General features: G+C 40.4%; 1 protein-coding gene and 1 long non-coding RNA gene across 3 annotated transcripts in view; one reads left to right on the top strand and one right to left on the bottom strand.

Annotated features, from left to right (window-relative positions):
- LOC135713752 (uncharacterized) overlaps positions 1-23,309 on the bottom strand; it is a 511,705-nt gene that overhangs the window by 421,480 nt on the left and 66,916 nt on the right. The gene's annotated exons all lie outside the window — the stretch shown is intronic.
- Positions 1-23,309, top strand: part of nahoda — a 125,692-nt gene that overhangs the window by 57,164 nt on the left and 45,219 nt on the right. For both annotated transcript variants that reach the window (XM_065236881.1, XM_065236880.1), the window contains exon 3: positions 22,885-22,955. In XM_065236881.1, coding sequence (XP_065092953.1) covers positions 22,885-22,955 — 71 coding nt within the window. The remainder of the gene's footprint in view (positions 1-22,884; positions 22,956-23,309) is intronic.

The following is a 23,309-nucleotide window of genomic DNA, read 5'->3' as shown; positions in this document are numbered from 1 at the left end:
GTTCGCCACCTTCACCTTCTTAAACGTCGACAACCCGGCTCGTTTCTTGGCCCGCTGCACAGTAGTATGGGAGACATTGAGCTTGCCAGCGACGTCTTGGATGGAGAGGATGTTAGGATTCCGCTTATATTTCACCGCCACCTTCTTCGTTGTCGCTGCCACGTCCGGATTACGATTTCCACCGCTTCCAGGCTTCCTAGCGGTCGACAGACGCTCCTCGAACACTTTTAAAACGTTTGTCACGGTCGATTTGGCCACATCCAGCAATGTTGCCAACTTGGCGTGTGAGAACGTCGGATTCTCTTGCTGCGCGAGCAAAATTTTGACACGCTGCTCCTCTTGCTTGGACGTCATTTTGAAAACTGGAGAGCGTTCCAGACTTTATGACGATATTCTGTAGTTATAAGTAACTAGAAGAGCTTTAAATGTTTGTGTTTGACACATAAAATTGCCAATTCCGCTTTATGAGAGTCATTCGTCATTCTACGTGAACAGCGATCCGCAAATCTCTAATTGTGACTCTTTGAAAGCAAAATTGGCTGGTTTTCTGTGTACAGCACATTCCTTATAATCTCTTCTTGTAACATGCAAAATCAAAATTGCATTATAACATCTTATTATTCCATAATATCATAACATATTTTTATGCAAAATAAATGGAAGTAGCCCTGGTGATAATGAGATTGATCAGGAATAAGGTTTCCGCAGTGATTGCCCTTAAATTAAAAATAAATGCAGCAATTCATCCTACGCATCAAGAAATATCATGAGATGATATTTGTGTTAAATTGTTTCATGGACAATGTATTTAAAATAAATTGAAAATTTTAATTTCATGAGCATGATTGACCACCCACGGTTGCTACTCTGTTATTTCCAGATCATCTGTAATTACACAGAGAACCAATAGATGATGCTTAGAATGCTAGAATTCAATGCTCAATGCGTAAAAACGGGTGATCTCAAACTAGGCAATACCAGCGTTGGCCATGGCCGAACGCAGGCCAAGAAAGGAATGGGTAGGAATACGTTGACGTGACACTCGCTTTGATGCAAGCCGAGAAATCCTCTGCCCTTCCGCGAGGAATCACTGGGTTGTTGGTTACGAGCAGGGTTTGTTTTGGTAAACGATACGCTAAATTGATATCCTAACGATCATATAACGAGAAGGAGTTTGACATTGAACCTACGGTCATCTGCTCAGTAAGCAAAAAACGTTTGCCACTAGGCAAACGAGTGGCTGTTATTACCATGTAGTCTTATTAAAAAATTAAACCATTTGTCGAATTTTGAATGTAGATGGGCCTGAGATTGAACTTATGATGTTCTGCTCAGTAAGCAAAAACAGTCGCTCTAAGGCCACTGGGCCCCGCATATCATATAATACAGTTGCTCAAGTTGTTGTAACCATTCAAACCCAGCTCCGACGACGACGACGACAAGTTTCACAAAATACACGATAAACAAGCGATTTGACTATAAACCTCTTTAAAAAATGAAAGAACCTGGGACCGCGTTTTTCTACTCAGTAAGCAAGTCACAACCTTTCAAATCCGAAAACTAAAAGCTACGAAAAATCACTTAGGCCTTCATTAAGTTCCACTTTCACGCGACGTTCAATGTTTTGATTTGCGCTTTACGCATTGTTCAGGCTATCATAACAAGCTATGACCGACATGACCCTGGTTAAAAAAGCTTTTCCAATGAAATTACGTTCTCGAAAGCAGTCGATAATGTATCCTAAACTGGATTAAGCGTGGGCTCTATTTTTTCGAATCAATCCGAGGCGTTCCACCCTAGATCTATCAGTTACGGTGTTCTACAATAGTAGGCTGGAATAAATAGTAATGTGTTTTCCCCCACAAGACTCAACTATGTTCTTGCACCTTACCGACAGTATCGCTTTTCTTATGTTCTAACTAAATCCGCAAAATAGATCAAGTGCGATCGAGTTTATCTCGCCAGGACGTCCAGTTGCAATGTAAAACTTTTGACCGGGAAGCTGCGAGTTTGACGTATGTTTCGTCATCGATCAAAGTGCAGCCCTTGTGTTTCGTCAAAACACAAGAGCCTTGCACGCTTTTTAGCCATGGAATTCTGCTTCATGTGCCGGTTCGGATGTTTACTGGCTTTGTACGACATGTATCCTTCCCTGGCTAGGATGCTCCGCGTCGTTTGAAAGTTGGCGTTGTACCTTCTGGCCACATCTCGGATCGAAAAACGCACCTCAACACCTTGCTGCGCAGCTGACGATCCCTGGTTCCAGTTTGTATCATAGGTCCGCTGATTCCTTTCCACACTCAGGGTTTCCTTGTAGGTTTTGAGCACTCGACAAACTGTTGTTTTTGGCATCTTCAGCACTTTAGCCAGCTTGGAACCGGACCACTCCCGATTTTCCAGGTGTTTGTGTACAATAATTTTTCTTCTTTCGAGTTCCATTTGACGTTATTTCTGAACGCGATCGACTACTTTGATCAAACTTGCACCAGTTGTTCTCTATAGAAGTGTAAACAAACCACTGTCAAAGATTTTCGATTCCCAACACTGGAGGCGTGCTAGCGGCACACGAGGGGCGTACTAATTTACTTTTAGTCAGCCATTATGTAATTGAATGCTTTCCAAGAACCTAGATTAAAAAATAAATGGCCTTGCAAAAGGCCTTCCAAGGGAATAATTGTCAGGAAAACTTTAAGTGAAATCTGAGGATGAAAGAAATCCTGATGAACTCCAGATTCCAAGTGAAATGTACATAAGGAGAATTCCAAAGAATTCTGAGTAGAATCCTAAAGAAATTCAAAGTATGCAAAGGCAATTTTTAACATGTTATTATTTTTAGAGGACTCAAAAAAGTGTTTCTAAGTAATTCTGAGGAGCATTTTGAGAAATTTATGCGGGACAACTGTTATTTAGAGAGAATTCCTATGTTTATTCCATGGGCATTTTATGAGAATATTCAGTAAATACAGAGGAATTTATTTCCGCAGAATTCTTTGAGAAATTCGTAGTTAATTAAGTGAACCCACTTTATAATTTAATGAGAATTGCAGAGTGTTTGATTCAGATGATTCTAAGAAAACCCTTGGGAACATTCTGAAGAAATCCTTCCTTTGTAGAGTGACCAGGATGATACAAACATGACTTTTTGTTTGATAACGAAAAAATCCGGACACATTAAAATCGTTTAAAAACATTTTTTGAGTATTTTTCTTTCGAAATTTCACTGAATAAAGTTAAGAGTGTAAAGAATCACAGTAGGCATTGGTTTTCAGTATAAGCTCATTTGTTTACATCATGGCTTCACCGGAGCAAGCACGTCGCGATTCGATCCTGCACGTTCGAAAAGAAAATTTCAGTCTATCCGCTTCTGGCAGTTTTCGATCATGCTCCTGGGCAGGAATTTTATAACGCGGTTGACCGAAAGAGGGCGCCGGTAGAATATAAAATCAAAAAGAAGTCAAAATTCCCCAGAAGGTTCCTTGTTTGGCAACCATTTTGCAGTTGTGGGTTGATGAGCGAAACTTTCGTTACTTCTGAAATCTGCATTTTCTGGCTGGACTTGGCAAGCGACCACTACTCAACTTCCACGAAACAGTGGTTCAGCGAAAATGGCGTCGCAGTGATTCCCAAGTAGATTAAAACGGCCAATACTCCGGAACTAAGGTCAATTGAGGAATACTGGTCAATTGTGAAGCACATACTAATGAAAAAGGGTGGAACTACAATTGACCTGAAGGATTTCAAGCGGAAATGGAATTTGGCAGCCAAACTAGTGGGAAAAGGGCAAACGATGATGGACCGTGCACGAAGAATAGATAGAGCAATGGTATATGGTAAGAAGAAAGACTGAAACAATGGTCTTACAATAAGCATAATACCTACTAATGTATAGCTGTTACATTGAACTATGAAAAATAAACCGCATTTTTAAACCTCAGCAAGATTTTCGTGCCGGTTTTTTATGAGTTCAACCTTCAGTCGTGCACACTGTTTTTCCACGTGGTGACGATCCAAAGCACATATAGGGGAATTTACGTATTCTCGTCAATCTAAGCAGCGTCCGAACTTCTATTAGCGATTTCTCAGCGTCACACACATACATGACAGGTTTGTTTGTTGACATTTATCTGCTGCTTGCTGTTCAACCAATTCCAATCGACAGAATTGATCAAAACGGGTTGAACATGTTTTTACAACGCTCCAAACTTCTCAGGTGAGTGTGACTATTGTCGGCAGTCTCTTTTTCTTCGGCACCCTTTCCATTTGAACTGCGTGTTAACCAGTTGTTCTATTATCGGCAACTCGAAATCAGCCGTATTTTGAAGTGTGTATATTTAATTTAAAGAAAAATATGGCATAACAGGATTGCACAGTCGCAAAAATGTAATCAGATTGAAGCTGAAAAGGTAAGGAATCGGCTTAATATATTCAGCGAAGAGTTTTGATGGGAAAATACAGTGAAATTAACGTTTCAATTCCGGTTGCCGAAAACAGTCAATGGGTGCCGAAGCCATAATTTACCCTACCTACATATTGTTTTTTTTCCTTGGTTTGTTTTCCGTCGATCTTGTTTTCCGTGCTCCCACACCTGGACCCTGCCTATCGACCCATCAACTCATGAACCGGGGACCAACGGCGTTACTTCCCTGATCAGAGATCTTATGCCTCAGAACATCCCGGTGGCGCCGACTGGGATTGAACCCAGGCTTACTGGGGCGAGAGGTAATCACGCTTACCACTACACTACCGGCGCCGCTATACCTACATATCCATACCCAGTTGATTACTGGGAAATGAATACTTAGATTTCGGGTTGCAATACAAAGATGGCTTACAATAGAAATTATGGATTTTACAAGCAAATTGTCTTCGGAGGAAATATTTCTTACAGTATAGGGTAATGATGATGTGTGATATTGATGACCAAAATTTATGACCTCTATAATTTTCACATCAAATTTAAACACTCGAAATCAATCACCGGAAAATTTAGAAAAGATGTCAAACTTTCAAAGTGTTTTCATGTTACTTCATTCACATATGATTTTACGATTTTTTAAGTTTATTAGTTTACGATTTTCAGAGTTGGTTGGAAATGCTATGCTTTAGTGTGATAATTAGCTAGATAAATGTCTGAAAAGGATAGGTAGATAGTTCCGCTAGAGTACGGTAGTATGACAATTGAATAGTAGTAGAAAATGAGCGAAGGGCTGAAATTATCACACTTAAGCTTCAAGTTAGATAGCATTTCCAACCAATTCTGAATATCAAACTTGTTAGAATTCCTAGAGATGGAAAATTTAGTTGATTTTATTTTCCGGGAACGATTTTTTCACAGAGCCTCACGTTATTTTTAAATCGATGCAGTTAGTCACTCTAAATTAATCCACTATCGCCTTAAGCTCGTGTACGCTTAGGCGAAATGATACACCTTAAGGATTTAATTCCGATTACGGATTCACATTATAAATGGTACAAAAAGTTTTGTAGATCAAATAATGACAACCATTGGAATAAGTATACAATCGCGCGTAATAAGTATTCACAATCGATAAAGAAAACTCGTTGTGAATATGTTCAAAGGAAGATTGATCAGCATCAAAACAACAGCAAAGGGTTATGGAAAATTTTGAAACCTTTATTAAAACCTAGTAATTGCAAACCGTCCAAAACCTAGTAATTGCAAATTGTCCATAACTTTTAATGGCACATTAGAACAGTCAGAACAAGTTATTTCAGCTAAGTTTAATGTCATTGGCCACATCTTGCTGGACATTATTAATGAATCATTACAAACTAGACATGTGCCACAAATTTGGAAGGAATGCTGGAACGATTGAAGCCGAAGAGTTTCGTCCCATCAACATGCTGCACACATTAGAGAAAATTTTGGAACTTGTTGTTAAAGTCCAGCTGTAGGAGTATTTCAATAGTAATAGTTTGTTGATACCAGAACAATCGGGATATCGGGAAGGTCATTCTTGTGAAACCGCATTGAATTTGGTATTAGCGAAGTGGAAAAATAACTTGGAGTGTAAAGATACGATTGCTGCTGTTTTTTTGGATCTTAAACGCGCTTTTGAAACAATTTCTAGGCCCTTAGTTAAGATCAATCAAGAGCTTTGGAATTAAGAGTACTGCATTTGTCTGACAGAACTCAACGGACTGTTTTTAATGATTCTGTTTCCAGTCCCGTGGGAAATACCCTTGGAGTGTCCCAGGGAAGTGTATTAGAGCCCCTGTTATTTATTATGTATATTAATGACTTGCAACGTGTTTTACGATTTTGCGACATTAATCTTTTGCAGATGATACTGTGTTATTCATTGCAGCTAAGGATTTAGATGATGCCATTTTACACTTGAATGAAGATTTGCGTTCTATAAGTAGATGGTTGAAGTATAAGCAGTTGAAATTGAATACAAGTAAAACTAAATTTATGGTAATTTCGCGGAATCGAGTAAATGAGAACGTCTCTGTTGTAATTGATGATGAGACTATTGATCGCGTTCGGGAGATTAAATATCTTGACGTGATTATTGATGACACACTTAAGTTCAACTCTCACATTACCCTCCGAGTTATCCGCATCCCTCAGGGCCCGAGGAAAACAACCTATGCGGCCCGTTAGAGACATCTTGGCGAGCCGAGATCTCGACTATTGCAATTTAATTTATGAGTTTTTAAAACGGATAGATCTGAGGATTTAGTAGTTAGTGTCATCTTGTGTTTCCCCAAGTTGTTAGCTGCCCATCGGTGTACCCCCATGTTTGTCTTTTTCATCAGTTGGTCGCTTAGTTCGAGATTAAGAGCACATTGCTCTCCAAACCTTGTGTTCTCAATCCCTACCCTGCCATCCATTTGTTACAATTTGTTACCCCTAACCTCGAGATAGCCGCGAGTAATCGGCCCTCGCTTTACTAACGTTAGTTTTAAGAAATTTTGTAACCTAAACAATGAATATCGGCTCCACAAAGCTACGGCAAATGAGCCTGGAAAAATAAACGCATTAAAAAAAAACTCTCACATTGACAATGTCATCAAGAAAATTGCCAAGAAGTATGGAATTCTATGTCGACTGAAAAACGATTTAACTATTGCCAATAAAATACAGCTATATAAATCAATCATCTCTCCTCATCTAGACTTTTGCCCTTCCATTTAATTTCTGGCCAATGCAACAGACATATCGAGATTACAGCGCTTGCAGAGTAAAATAATGCGTTTGATTTTGAGATGTAATAGATTCACTTCCTCAAGCTTGATGCTAGACGCCTTAGAATGGTTGTCGGTGAAGCAAAGAATTGTATATTTGACTATGGTGTTCATTTTTAAAGTAGTTAACGGTTTGCTGCCTCGATATTTGTGTGATCGAATTGAAAGAGGAAGTGACTTTCATAGATATAATACTAGAAACGCGGTTGAAATATTTCTTGACTTGTGCTTCACAAAATTCATTATATTATAAAGGAGTAAATGTTTTCAATTCGATACCTAGACATATCAAACGTTCAGCAACACTTACAGAATTTAAAGGACACTGCATTTCACACGTTAAAACTGTCTTTTGAACGGTTATCCAGTGATTTTTTATGAATTGATAAATGATGTATCTTGACGAAGTTATCTCTAACGGATTATTTTATATGGATAGCTGTCATAACGACTTTTTAATAATTATTGTAGCACTGCAAAAACTATTTCTGTTCGCCACGATGGTGATAATGGATTTTTAATATTTGATTTAAAAGTAGATTAATTAAAAAAAAAAGTAGTCTACAAAGGTTTGAGCCTCGCACGCGTATTATGGATATAGAGGACTAAATTTAGCATTTGATAAAAAAAAATGCAATTTTGAAGCTAATTTGGAAGATACCTTGAGTTAGTAGTAAGTTTTCTGGCAAATGTAGGAGGTTCGTGAGCATTCCTGACATTGCTGAAAATTATGTTTCACGCTAAGGCTTCCTTAGAGTATCACCTTAAAAATGTTCAATAGAATCTTTTGTTTCGCGATATTTGATCAGTTGATCTTTCAAGAATACATATGGAGAAGTATAATGAGCACACGGACAAGTTTTAATAAGTGCTGACTATTTAACGGTTGATTGCAAAACATGAGACGGGCCGAAAAGTTGAGAATCACCTGTGCTATCATATGGAGGAGAGGGATAAACGATCACGCTCCACATTTAACCTTCCACTTCACAGTTTTCAAACCTGTTAGCATAAGCATCTTAATTACTAGAGACTCCCTCTTATGCTACTGAGTTGGCTTATGTATTCAAATATTGCACACCATTCAGCTAACAGCGATCATTTTCCACAACCTGTTCAGAAAACCGTGAAATTAGTTTGTCTTTTTATGGCATCCTAGTGGTGATCACTCAATCCGATCCGAGCTGTGACGAAACAACCTATGGATATGATCTAAATGAGCAAATCTAGCAAAATCCTATAAAGTCCACTCCATTCGATTTTAGCTTACATTGAATGAAGCTTTCGTTGAAACCGAATCGCAGTATCAGTAGTTTTATCAGCACCCATCGCAGAGCATCTTCAAGTCACTTTCACTATTTCTCGATCACGCGCAGCCCAGGTACCGAACACACTGATAGCGCACTTCACCTAAGCAGTCGTCTAGTTTCCATAAATAAAATCGCATCGATCGATTTTACGGACCACTACCATTCCTTCTGTATTGGGAGCGAGAAAACATGCAAACATTGGAAAATACCCAGGCAAGCAACCGCCTTTATTGCGAAAACAGAGCTCACAAGCAGCGACTCTTTCACTCCGCGGCCGATCGCTGGAGGGCTGAGGAACGGGGGGTGAGCGCGGGCACACCTTTGGAATGCGGTTCCACAACATTGGTTCGCGGGTCCCGCGGTGTCTCTCTTGGCTTACTGGCAGGTCCACCAGCCAGCAGACTTTTGTATACATAGGTATACATCTGTATGCATAATCCGATTCAAGTGGTTTGTCTTTTTCTCGTCTTGTGTGTGCTTCGCTGCGTTTTGCGACGACCACGACGGCGATGATTATATATGAGAAAAACACTCACGAAGAAGGCGAAAATCCATCGAGTGGATCTGTATTGGATTTGTTTGTTAAATGTTTTCGGATTGCTGTGCCCACCAACGAGCGTTCTGCGATGTGTGAAATTGGCAATGATTGTGGGTTGGAGTTGATGATGATGACTTCGCTTTTGGACTTGGATTGGCAAAGGGTTTGATGTTGTTTGAGTGATCAAGTGTAAAACGAGTGGACATTTTCGGTACTCAACCGATTCGAATGAAAGTCTTTGAGATATGGAGGCTAATTGAAATAAGTTGTCATTTTCTATTGGGAAATGATGAAAATCACCATACAGAAATTAAGAGGGAATAATTCGCTTTCGATGCATATTCAGTTCACAAAAAGTGAACTACAACCTATAGAAATAAGTCAGGGACTTTTTCGTTTAGTTTTTCCCAGATATTATTGTGTAACAAGCTACAATTTAATAAAAATAATATTTTTCCATACATTTTTTACCCGCTTTACCAGTCCCAAGAGAGCGGTGCTTGGCAAGTAATTTTGTCGTAGAATATGTAAAAAACCAGGCATGTTTTGACCGCACTGCACTCTATTAACAATTAACGAAACTTAGCGTAAGCGTAGTTTCCTATAGATGTCTGCATTAATAACAGAAGTGACAGCTGAAGAGAAATTAACGCAGAAGCATGGGAACATGATTAACTTATCACAACTTTGTGAGCTTTGATTAATAAAATAAAAAGTGCACAGCATTGTTCTCCTATGATTTGAGCATACAAGGCGCAACAAATTAATATCAATTTTGGCCAGTTAAATTGAAGAAATACCCACCGGTGTATCGGACGGATACAATTGCTAAGATGGTGCGAAATGCGAGTCAGCTTATTGTTCCACCAATTCCTTCTTCGCTGCCGCCCGCCGCCTTCGAAACCGCACAACAAATTGCGTAAACCAATCTGTCATCGAATCAGGTTTCCATGCCAAACAAAGCAACCTGCGCTACGGTTGCTCTCAGTGAAGGATTTGATCACCTCAGTTGTGCATGGTGGCTTACGGCTGGCCGAAATATCTAACTTCAACGTTGCTGTAAATTAAATTAATTATTTTTTAAACATTCTTGCATATTGCAAAGAAGTTCCATCGAAAATTGACTTTTTAAGCCGTTTTAGCCTATAGGGTTCCCGGTCAGAAGGCAATAACAAGTTTATCGTATCTTGAAATATTTGGTTCCACAGATTTTTGTAACAACGTTTGTTACAATTAAGATGCTGGATGTAATTAAAATTATAAAAAAAAAAACTATCGCACAATCTTCGGCACAGTATGAAAATGGTAAAAAATTATATATTTCTGACATAGCTGGATACAAAATTACACATAAGGATTTAAACTAAATAGGGTGTAAACTGGACATTTTTACACAATTTTGGTTAAACTTTTTTTTGTGTTATTCTAGTTTTACATCGCTGTGCACACACTCCACACTCCGGTACCTTTCATCAAGATTGAGTCAAACATGTTGACGCTATCTTAGAACCCAAACTTCTAAGTAACTTGGCTAGAGAAGTTAGTCGTGCCTTTGCCATCTACTCTACCATAAAAGTCTGTTTAAACTATCTGATTTCTTGCCGGCGCCGGTGGTGTAGTGGTAAGCGTGACTGCTTTCTAACACCCCAATGGGTCTGGGTTCAATCCCAGCCGAGGTCGGTGGGATTTTTCTGAGGCATAAAAATCTCTGGTCACGTCTTCCTTCGGAAGGGAAGTGGAAGCTGCCTTCCTGCACATTCGGTTGCCGTCAATGGATGGCAATCGATGTCCGTCGGTGATTGGCACTAGATTGCGGAACAGAGACCGACGTTAAATAAAGGAAAGGAAAGGAAAAAATATCTGATTTCTTGGTCTGATTTTGACCGCTGCCAGTTTATGACCAAAGGAGGACGCATATTTTTTGCCTGTAGACTTGGAGACATACTTCAAGTCTCCGCGTACATCGTACGGGTTAGGCAAAAGATGTGCGTCTAACTTAAAAAAAAACTGTTGCATTAATGGCCCTTCGCTCATTTTCAATTTCATACTGCCGTACTCTAACGGAACTATCCACCTATCCTCTTCTAAAGATCATTCTCTAGCTAATAAATTTTCACACTAAAGCTTCATGTTAGCATTTCCAACCAACCCCCCCCCCCCCCCAGTATTTTTTGTTTAGTTAGTATTTTTATTTCATATAAATAGTGCCCGAAATGATTGTAAATATGAGCTGCGGAAATTGCAGTTCCACGTGGTTGTTCGATTAAGAAATGTAATGTACAATCCGGAAGAGATCTGCATTTTTCAAACGAGCTTCCTGCCTACATTCAGAAAAGTTTTACTGCGTTGGGAAGTTTTGTCTTGTTTCGTGAAGAGTTGTTTCAATCCTCAATTTCTCCGATGGGTTCCTGAGTCTGATGGAGGGGGGGGGGGGAATGACTTGCTTCCCAAGCAAAGAAACATGTTCTATAACAGTTCTTATAACCAGAGTTGCAAAATCTCACGATTGTCACGAGAGCGTACGTAGCCAAAGGAAAGACCAAAGCATAATTAAACGAATCTCACCATTGACACTCACCATACCAAACCCAGACTGACTTGTTGAGCTATCTGACAATCCTTCGAAAGAGTGACGTTCATATCTGACATTCGGAACCTGAGTGACTAGATGATGAGACGTCTAGACTGAGAGTGACATAGACAACAAGTAATGATTGTTGTTGTTTTGATGATCGTGAGCTTCGTTTTTGTGTTAACAAATCTGGAGAACTTTGATATTTGAACGTATTTACTTTTGTAACAAAACACGCCAATCACCGATTTCTCGCAAATAAAATCTCAACCTGGAAAGCATACACCACAATCAGGTAGAGGAACAATTCCTATATCATTTGATATTGTCTCCTTGCGAGATCGAGCTGTTATTTGCGAGAAATCGGAGATTTTTGGAAAGGGGACGACGTGTAGATGCCGAAAATTGATGTTCGATGCCATTTCAAAATCCAATATGGTGTCCATTGGGTTCATAAAAGTGGCGAATACCCATCAATATGGGTATGTTCGTAATGGGAAGAACCGGTAGATGCCGAAAATTGATGTCACGACGCCATTTTGGAGTCTAATGTGGCTGCCATTGGGATCAGGAAAAGTGCAAAATACCCTAAAATATGGGTATTTTTGAAACGGGGACGACGTGTAGATGCTGAAAATTGATGGAATCCAGGGTGGCGACCATATCGTATCATATTTTACACTTTTTCTAATACAAGTGGTCAAGATCTTGCATTCCAGAATGGCGTCGAACATAGGCCTTCACGTGTCGTCCCCGTTCCGATAATATCCATATTGTAGGGTATTTCACAGATTTTTATAAACCAACGGCCGCCATCTTGGACTTCAATCGGACATCGATTTTCAGCCTCTACACGTAGTCTCTTATCCAAAAATATCCATATTGTAGGGTGTTTGAATCTTTTTGAGACCAATAGCTGTCACATTAGATTCCAAAATGGCATCAGGCATTGATTTTCAGCATCTAAACGTCGTCCCCGTTCCGGAAATACCCATATTGTAGGGTATTTAGGGTTGATGCTTATATTATGTCACGTTCTAAGGGGGGAGGGGAGGGTCTAAGATTTTGTGACAAGCAATGCATTAGGTATAGGAAAAACGTCACGATAGGGGGGGAGGGGGTAATTTTTTACTCGATTTAGCGTGACATAATTAATGCATGGGCCCACCACTTTTTCTGAAACCGATGGCCGCAATGATGTCGGACAAGAATCTACCGATCGTCCCTGTTTCGAAAATACTCATATTGTAGGGTTTACCACTTTTTATGAACACAATGACCGCCATATTGATTGCGATCAAAGACAACCATTGATAAAGCAGAATCCTTCAGGTAATATTAATCAATGAAATACATATACCTTTTTCTTCAGTTTTTTCGTGGGAAGGCCACACAAACTGTGCGCTAGAACCGGAGGCTACTATAGAAAAAATGAATGTCACGATTATCATCAATGATAGGTAAACGAATGTCAACAATACTGATTGATAGAAAAATTGCTGCTGAGATGACACTCACTATGAAGAAGAGTGTAAACAGCACGACTGATTACGTGGAGCGGTGAGTGACCAACTTTCATTGTCGACTGTCAAAAGCAACTAGGTACGTTGCTTGAGTGAGCGTCCGATTCGAGAGTGATAAAATAAAAAAAGGGTGACTATGATCAGTCATTTCTTGACTTCTACAGTGACAGTTTTCAAGACTGCTTATAACCTTTATATGACTGGTTTTGGTTGTAAAGCAGTTTACTCAACATAATTCAATGGATTTGTGTTACTTGGGTTCCTTATGATGTCCGTTTATAGGCATATATGAGATGAAAACCTGCCAGAGTGTTTCTGACCACGCATTAATATTTAAGTTTTGTGATACTATGAAAACATTTTGGTCTTAGAACTTCCCTGAAGTAATTCTGTAATTTTCTCTGTAGATTTTCATGATTCAATGAATATCTGCAAATATCTCTGAACATCTACACAATTTACTAAAGTATTAACAATTCAAGAGCCACATCTGAAAAGGGTATACAAGCTTTTTGTAAACAATCATTTGTAGGCCCTTTTCTCGCCAACCGAGGGTCGCCCACGCAAACCAAAAATATCATCGGTAAGGATAATGCTTCTCCTACCCACTAATGTTGATGGTTTGCGTTGGTGTCATATGGGTGGCGAGAAAAGGGCATAAGAAGGTTTGTTTACAAAAAGCTTGTATACCCTTTTCACATGTTGTTCTTGAATTGATCTAGAAATGTTTGAGCATCTCGGAAGTTTTACGAAGTTCTCTAAGGATCTACTAATTTTTCTGAAGTTGTGCAAATATCTCTAAAGATCAGCGAGCTTTCCTGAAGTCCTGTAAATATCTCATAACATCAATTCTAAAATTTCTTCAAAATTCTGTAAAGTTTTCTGCAGTACTGAATTTCTGTTCTGAAGATCTACGAACTGCCCTAAAGTTCAATAAATTTCACAGTAGATCTCCGAACTTCTCTAAAGTTCTGTGATTTTTTTTTGTTGATTCTTGGACTTCGATAAATTCTGAAATTCTTTGGAATTCCTCAAAGCAAATCTGCAAATATTTCAACGGGATTTGAAGCTTTAAAAAATCTCTGAAGTTGTAGAAATACTTCTAAAGATCTGCGAACTTTACCGAAGTCTGTGAGTTTTGCTGAAAGGTACGAATTTCCTGAAGTTCTACAGACTTCTCTTAAAGTCTACGGCAGTGTTGGGAAAATATCAAAAAATAAATCTCAACCAAGAACAAGATCACGCTTGATTTTCGTAGACAAAAATCAACAAGCAAACAACTGTGGTTGATATTGCAAGCTTTGATATCGCAGCTCAGAATATCAAGCTAACAAATCTCACAAGCTCCAAATCTCACCACACTGTGGTGTGATTTTTACATGATTTTTCAAGATTTTTACTTTACACTCGAACACAACCGGAGCATCCATGACGACTGGCAGCAGTCGCTTCATGTCTGCCATCGGTGACGAGAAAAATTAGATAGCATTTATATACCTTCTCTGTCTAAGAAAACGAGGTGCGACGGAATGATTTTTGCGTCGATTCAACTCTCAGCTTTAACTTTACACGTTGTGAATAGTCTTGTTGAATCAATATCAAGCTTGATATTTTGCTCCAATATCACGCGTGATATTGAGAGCGTATGAGAGCGAAAAAATATCAATTTGCTAATGATCATGCCATCAGTGGTCTACGGACATCTCTGATGCTCTTCAGATCTATCTTTTTCCAACTTACATGGAGTTCTGGCAAAATCTTGGACTTTCGTACTTCACTGAGACTTGTTTTTGAAATTAAAGTACTTTTCTGAAATCTTTCGAATTTTTCTGAAGATGTCACATTTTTAAACTGTGAAGCTTTCTGAATCTCTGAATGTCTCTGAAGATCTGTAAATTCCTTGCAGTTCTGCAGATTTCTCTTAATATCTACTCTTCTGAATTTTTGCAAATATCTTTAAAGTTGTGAAAAGTTGTCTGAAGCTCCGTAGTTCTATTCTCAAGATTTACGAATCACCAGGAGACTCAATAAATTATTCAGTAGATCTGCAAACTTATCTGAAGTTTTGTAAATTCCTCTGTAGGCTCTCGGGCTTCCCTGAAGATTTGGAAATTTTCCTAAAGATCTTCTAAATTACCTAAAGTTCTCAGAACGTATCTGAAAAATTTTTTGAGCTTCCTTGAAATTTTAAATGCTTCTCTCAAGATCTACACATTTCCCTGAAATCGTATAAGTATTAAAAACAAAAATCGCCGAATTTCCCTGAAGATCCAGTAAAATTTCAGAGATTCTAAGAATGTATCAGAAAATCTGCACACTTATTGAAGGTCTTCAAATTTATCTGAAGATCTACGACCACTCTTGTGATTTTTTTTCTCAGAAGTTCTGTAATTTTTTCCAAAGATCTGTAGCTTTGTTATGAAGATCTAGGATCTTTTGTGATGTTCAATAATATTTCAGTAGACCTATAAAATTCTGTGAAATTCTTCAAATTTCACTGTACATTCTTGGACTTGTCTGAAGTTCTGCAAACTTCCCTGAAGAATTGCAAAATTTCCCTTGAAAAGGCCTCAACTTTATTTCGTAAACACACCTTGTAAGGCATTTTTTTCTCGAACTGAAATCTATATTCGCAAACCTAAAACACAAACCCTACCTGTTTGTTGGTTTGCGTTGGCGGACTTCGGTTCGCGACAAAATGGCTTTACAAGGTTTGTTTGCAAAATGGAGTTGAGGCCTTTTCAATTGTTGGTCTTGATTGATATGAAAATATTTTAGCTTGCTTGAAGTTTTGAAAATTGCTTTTCTGAAGATCTACGAAAATCTCTTTTGTGGATTTTCTGAATTTTTGGGATTAAATGAAAGTTAATGTTTTAACAAAAGTTGAGTTGATGCGATTTCTTTGAAAAATTTGAAATTCAAAGTGAAATTGTGCTACAGGTATATATAACGTTACTGACACTTTTGACTTCCATCGTGGATATCTCACAAATAACAACTCAGCCATGCAAATTGGCATGACCAATAGATGGAGGATTATACCATGTATCCGATGGTGTTATTACTTTGTTTGATTTAATGATTGTTCGCTAGAAATCAGCGATCGAAGTCAAAAGTGACAGTTACGTTATATTGAGGTATACCTGTATAACAAAAAAAAATCATGTCTGAAATTTGAAACTGCTTGAAACGTACACAGATATTTGAACTTGGTTTAATCTTTTAATAGAACACCTAACATTTACCGATAATTGTGATCTTGTCAATAGCAGTCACGTCATAATTTTCCTAGTAAGAACGTCTTATTAGCTTCCTACAAAGCATAATCATTCTGCATCCAACAATGCATTACAACGTGCTGATAAGCCACAACCGGTGTGTTCGTTACTCATCACTTAAACGCTTTCAGTTCCACTCAGTAGAAGAATTAGTGCCGGTTACTTGTCCAGTCGGATCGGTACCGCTTATTAATTACCGATTGGAGCGCAAAATGACCGCCAAATTCCACTCAGCATGGCAAATCGCAGCACTAGCATAACCCAGCAGGTACCTTGGCAAACGAAACAAACGATGCTGATGCTAATAAAATAAACCTCCCCCATCACCTCCTCCACCTGGGCCGCCACCACCGCGCACAAAGGCCGGATCTCCCTGTTGATGCATGGAAAATGAGAAAAACTAATGCACTGCGCGGGCTGCGGGGTTGATAGTGCAATAAAACTGTATTACTCGGACTTGAACGTTGCTGTTACAGTTTTATTGGAAACTCATGGCCGGTCACGGTGGCGGCGGTGGCTGGCGGTCGACTGGCGGAACGTGACAACCTGCCAATTAGCGTTGCCGCTCTCACCAAGTTGAGATAGGAGTTGCTGCTGCTGCTGCATATAGAATCGCCATTAGCCCCCCCCCTCCCCCCGTCACCCTGTCTAGGAAGGATCCTTGAAGCGTATCAATAAGAACCTTCCGCGATTCGGTTCAAAGTCGTACATGCTTTGTATTCTGGCGGTCAGTGTATCGGAAAATGTAAACATCAGGTGGCGACCTGGAGAGCCTCGGGGGGGTCATCCATAAAGATGCTCGCAAAGTACCAGAAATATAGACTGAATGGACGATGACGGGGTGATATGTTCAAGGCTGAGCGATTGAACTCACCGAATCATTTGAATGGCCTTGGCAGTGTACCGATCGAATCGTGGCTCACGTTTGATCATTCCGTTGCGAAGCAATAAAAACAGCGCGATTAATGGAGGTTAATGTTTAGGTCTGCATGATTCGGTACTGTGCGTTGGAAAAAAAAAGTGCTAGCAAATTTTACGTATTGTTAAGCCCGATCCTTTTGCGGCTCTCGATCCATGAGCATTGCGTGATCATGTGTTGTGTGCGTTGAAATCGTTTTTACGGCTGTGCTGTGCGATGATGATGATGTTGATGAGTGTAGCCTCTAGGGTGGGTCAACTTTACAACCCCCTGCACTCCACTGCTCTTTCGATGTGTATTGAGGTTCCCAACAACTGTGCCATATTTGAACGAATTTGGTTATGATTTGGATTTACGGGAACACTGCAAAGTTTTGGAAAATGTATATGAAACGGATCGTATTCATTTGCTTGTCGAAAATTAAACAATTGCTAAATTTTTACCAAACTTGGTACTTGAGAAAACTATCTAGAAAAACTTTGTCCAAGATTGCAAAATGATTAGACTTCTGTGCAGCAAGCTATAATTCTTTTATTGTCATTAGAGTTGAAAACTGGTAAAACCCATTAGCGGAAATCGATTTTACTCTCGTTTTATACGTTATACATAGTGTTGCAAGTAGTGCGCATTATGGCGCATCATTGTGCAATTACAGCGCAATTTTTCCGACACGATGTATTTTTTTTATTAGAGAAATTTTACACTTGTATTGTGCATTCATATGTTGTGATGATGTTTTTTCTACTGCATCATTATTGTGGAGTATTGCTTGCAGGCTTGAAGAGTCAATGTTTAATTGTGATCGGGAATCTTGATATTTCCTGCAGTCCAGAAGGATATGACGTATGTCGATGATGGAGCCGCAGCATTCGCATAAAGGTGGGTCTGTTCTGTTGATCAGGAACTCGTGGGTGAGCCTCGTATGTCCTATTCTCAATCGGGTTAGGACCCGTTGGTCTGCGAGGTTCGCGCTGTCCTTCCATTGGCTTGTGTCGGATTTTATCTCGCGGAGCTTAACGTCCTGCGAATTGAACCATAGTTGGTCCCATCGTTCTTTCAAAAGCTTGATCGTCAACTGGAAGATACCAACAACAAAATTGAAATGTTCTTGGAGAAAGCCGGAATTGTGGAAGATGCAGCCAGTCACCAGAGGAAACAACAACATCAGAAACATCGAACCGGGGAAGCAACGTTCGCCGAGCAAGGGGCAAGGGGCAGGACTCTTGCAGTAAAGATTGGATCTTCAACTTCTGACTGGTTCTGCAATACCTCCGGTGTACCTCAAGGAAGTAACTTGGGACCGTTGCTATTTTCGCTGTACATCAATGACGCAACTGTGCTTCTGGAAAATGGATGTTACTTTATTTATGCTGATGATACAAAAATCTATGTGATCGTTGAAAACGAAGACGACTGTCTGCGACTCCAGGAGGCACTGGACAAGTTTGCATTGTGGTGTCGTGCCAACAATATGACCCTCAGCGTACCTAAATGCCACGTCATTAGCTTCCACCGCAAGAAAAATTTCCTTCAATTTGAATATGTCATCGACGGAACCACCCTATCATGCGTGCAGACAGTGCGTGATCTTGGAATTACATTGGACTCAAGTCTCACGTTCAGGAACCACCACAAAGATGTTATTGCGAAGGCACGACGGCAGCTTGGTTTCATTGGAAAGGTGACAAAGGAGTTTCAAGATCCTTACACATTGAAATCGCTGTATGTTAGTCTTGTTCGTCCAATTCTCGAGACAGGCTGTATTATATGGGATCCGTTTCAAATCACCGTGATCGATCGCATAGAGGCCGTTCAGCGCAAATTTGTGCGATACGCTCTTCGCAACTTACCGTGGAATGACCCGGTTAATCTGCCACCCTACGAGAATAGATGCCAACTACTGGGATTGGAAACGCTGGAACAAAGGAGGAAGAACGCGAAAGCTGTATTTGTAGCGAAACTACTGAACGCCGAACTTGATGCACCGAATCTTCTTGCTCTCATCGACATTAACATTCCCGGCTATGCACTCAGGAATACCGAATTTCTCCGCTTACCACGCTGGCGACAGGACTACGACGGTAACGAGCCAGTACGTGCAGTCATGCGCAATTTCAACGATGTTTATAATTTGTTTGACTTCAATGAAAACTCTGTTCAATTTCGCTCAAGGCTAAGAAGAATGAATTGATGTTGATGCTAAGAATTATTCATTAAGACAACAAATTGTCGGATGAAGATATCAAAGTAATAATAATAAAATAACGCTTTGAACTTCTCTTACTGCGTCCATGGCTGGTATTGGGTTATTATGTGGTCCGTTCTTTCTAGCTTCACCCGCTAGACGGTCTGCAGAAATATTTCCTTGAATACCAGCATGACCAGGAATCCAGCAGAATTTTATGTTTTTGTTGCGAACTGCCGCTTCAATACTTTCGATCCATGGATATGTAGACCTACCGGACTCGAGAGCATAAAGACAGGTGGCTAAGTCCGTTAGGATAGCTATTGGGTTTTTGGATGAAGTCTTGAGTGCCAAGTTGAGTGCATAGACCTCTGCTGAGTACACGCTGCACTGACGAGGGATGGCTACGGATTTGCTAACGCCAGCTCCAAAAAGGCCTGTGCCGACTGTATCGTCACTCTTGGAGTCATCGGTGTAAAGTATGGTGTGTCCTTGAAAGTGTCGTTCGATTATATCCTGTACTATGGGTCGTACTATTTCTGGAGGGTCTCCAGCCCTAATAATCTGTTTAACGTCCCAGACGATCGTAGGTTTTGGTACATTCCAGTGCCGTTCTGTGATCCTATTGCGCTGACAGATTCTGGGAATAGTTGAATTGGTTTTTTCGGTATACAGCTGTAATGTTCTTTGAATGACTGGAAGATCGGAGGCGTCACTAATTTTCTCTAAAAGCCGAATCGTCACCCGTCCTAACGATTGTAGAACCAGAAGGTCAAATGGTAACATCATAGAGTTATCTCTAAGACCAGAAGGTCCCGAAGAAACGAGCTCACCTTTTTGGCTCAGCTCTGGTACTATCTTCGGTCCCAAGCTAATCGATTCACCCCTCGAAACATAGGAAAAACTAATAACCCCTCATTTTATCTGTCAAACTTTCATAGCGAATCAAAACAAACATAGTGTAGTACTAGAATTTCGACTAGAATGGGGTACGTTAGTCGATTTGCTTGGGACCGATAGGCTAGTCAAGTAGTGAGCCAATTTAAAATCGTTAGTTTCGTATTGATTGTTGGTAGCATTCCAGATGCAGCCATGATAGCGAGTGTAGTGCTTGTGACGAATGCTCCAGATGCGAGTCTAATCATCCGGTTGCAGGTTGGGGAGAGGATTTTAAGGGCCGTATGGCCTCCTCTGCTAACTAGACCTATTCCGTATAGAAGGCATGACGTGATGATCGCAGATCCTACCTGCAGCAGTGAGCGACGGGCGCCTCGGGGAAGTCTTAATCCAACCATGGTCAGGATTCGTAGTCGCGTGGCGCAGTTTTTGGCATTCTGGGTACAGTGTGCTCTAAAGGTGAAGGTCTGATGTAGCGTGACACCTAAAATTTTGAGCCACTTTGTTCTAGGTACTGGGATGCGATCTATGGTTATATCTTTCTTGGGCTGGTGACGAGCATTAGGGCTACCGTAAAAGATGTGTGATTTGTTAGATGATATAGAAAAACCAATGCTTATCGCCCATTTGACCACCGCGTTGACAGCAATTTGAAGCTTTCGAGTTTTGATTCTTTAGGCCTACTACGATCAAAAGGATGTCGTCGGCATAAAGGAGAACCTTGAAACCATTTGGAACCACCCGAAAAATCGGTTGCATAGCCACGAGGAACAAAGTCACAGACAGAACCGAGCCTTATGGGACTCCATTCCAATGTAGACAGGGGGAAAATTTGCCCCGCTACGGCTACTTGAAAAGTGCCGTCCGATAGGAAGCTTTTCAGAATGTTGTACATGCGTCCAGAAAAGTGCCATTGCTTCAGTGTCCGTAAAATCCCATGTCTCTAGGTGGTGTCATATGCCTTTGACAGGTCCAGAGACGCAATTAGACAGTGCTCGTCTTTTCCACGTAAATAGCTTTCCAGTTCCGCGAAATGAGTTTCGGTGCCGCCTCCGGATCGAAAAGCGTGTAGTCAGTTATCCAGTCATCCTTTCGTTTCTAATTCCGTAATTAGTCGCCGGTTGACCATCCTTTCAAAGACTTTAGATATACAGCTTAAAAGTGTGATGGGTCGAAAAGCAGCAGGTCCGGTCTCAGTGGAATTTGGCTTCCGAATTGCCAGTTGCTTGGGAAGACGCCACTGTGCCAAATGCGATTAAACAACTCTAGTGCGGTTTTTACTGAAAAAGGTAGTCGTTGGAGCATGGGGTAGCCCACGAAGTTAGGACCCGTAGAGAGGCCGCGTCGCTTTTCAAGGGCCCACAAGAGTTCATCTAATGTAAAATCAGTATTGTATCCGTTATGCTCGTCTTTTGATGGATCAGAATATTTACGTTCGGCTTTCTCCTTCGCTATTTGGAATGTTGTTGAGTAGTTGGAGATTGCCGACCTCTTAGTGTAGTGCTGAGCCAGTATTTCAGCTACTTTTAGGGAATCATCGGTTGGACCTGATGGTTGTCTGATAGCTATAGTGGTGTGACGGCGTTTGCCACGCAAGGACATGATGTATGTATAACGTAGAGAACGAGAGTAAAATCGATTTTCGTTTGTGGGTTTTTTTTCAGTTTTCAGCTATAACGACAATACTTTAGGTCAAGTGTACGAGCGTCATTGTTGACATAAATTGAGTCATAATAGACGCGAAATACAGCTCAATCAAACGAGCTTTTCAATCTTGACCCACCCTAGTGTAGCCCATCCGATTACCCATCCTTCGGTTCGTGTCGGTTTTTGTTTTATGAGCAGTTTGATTCTTCGAACCATTAGCCGCCTGAAATTTTATTGGATCGGTGATTTTGTTTGCCAAATTTGAAATTAATTTCGTGAGAAATGCTACTCAGCGCTGAAAGAAGGTGCGGATACAACAACAGTTACTTACTTCAATTGTGTTACTTACTTTCCATTTTCATCGATCATCTTTCATCGCGGATGACGCGGCGTTCCAAACATGGCTGCACCTCCTAAATCACAACCGTCAAACTCCAAAACACAATGTGTAATTAATTCTTAAACTATTCACAATCATTACGTAAGCGCCAACCGTGAAGTGCGGTATCCACATTTCAATTGAAAGCCTCACACTCCGCCTTTCGTCCGCTGATGGTTCTTCCGTCTTGATTGATATGGCCGTACTCCCTCTTCTATTATGCACACAAAACGCCGACCGTCACCTGTCAGCGTAGTTGCTCTCTTAGCAGACTTGACTTTTATAATTACGATCGAGAGATGGCCGTGCACCCGTCGCTCCTCCCTTTCACTCGGCCCTATTGTTCGAATATACCTCTAATCGCATTCATTTTTCCGACAGCTAATGCCATGGCATGTTTTCCCTTTTCAATTTTCATTTTCAGGTTCATTGAAAACGTCGTTCCTGGCCGGAAGCACTTTCAACGTCTCGTGGCATCTGGCTTACCCGCACCAGGTGAGTGTTTGTTCATGTTTGGTGGGTTTTTGGGAATGCGAGCAATCTTCTGAATGTGCCTTCGCGATGAATGGCGACGATGATGGTGATGATCATGGGCTATGGAAAAGCATTCATTGTGGTTGCATAAAATATTTGACATTGAGTGGATTGGTCGCGAAGGGGGTGACCGCTGTGTGTTCTTGTTTTCATGGATCATCATTGAATGGGATTAATCTTGTCGAAGCCTTTGTTGCGCGTGGCTCCATTTTTTGGAGGTTATAAAAGCGGCTCGAGGTGCGGGATGAATTGAGTATCGCTTGGAGCTTAGTTATTCAATTACGGCATACTTACCTTCGTCATAATTTATTATAG

Source organism: Ochlerotatus camptorhynchus, unplaced genomic scaffold (assembly GCF_037179485.1).
Source record: "Ochlerotatus camptorhynchus isolate MF236.1 unplaced genomic scaffold, CSIRO-AGI_Acam_v1.1 ptg000577l, whole genome shotgun sequence".
Taxonomy (NCBI): domain Eukaryota; kingdom Metazoa; phylum Arthropoda; class Insecta; order Diptera; family Culicidae; genus Ochlerotatus; species Ochlerotatus camptorhynchus.
The sequence above is the reverse complement of the archived record's forward strand: the minus strand, read 5'-3'. Positions and strand labels throughout refer to the sequence as shown.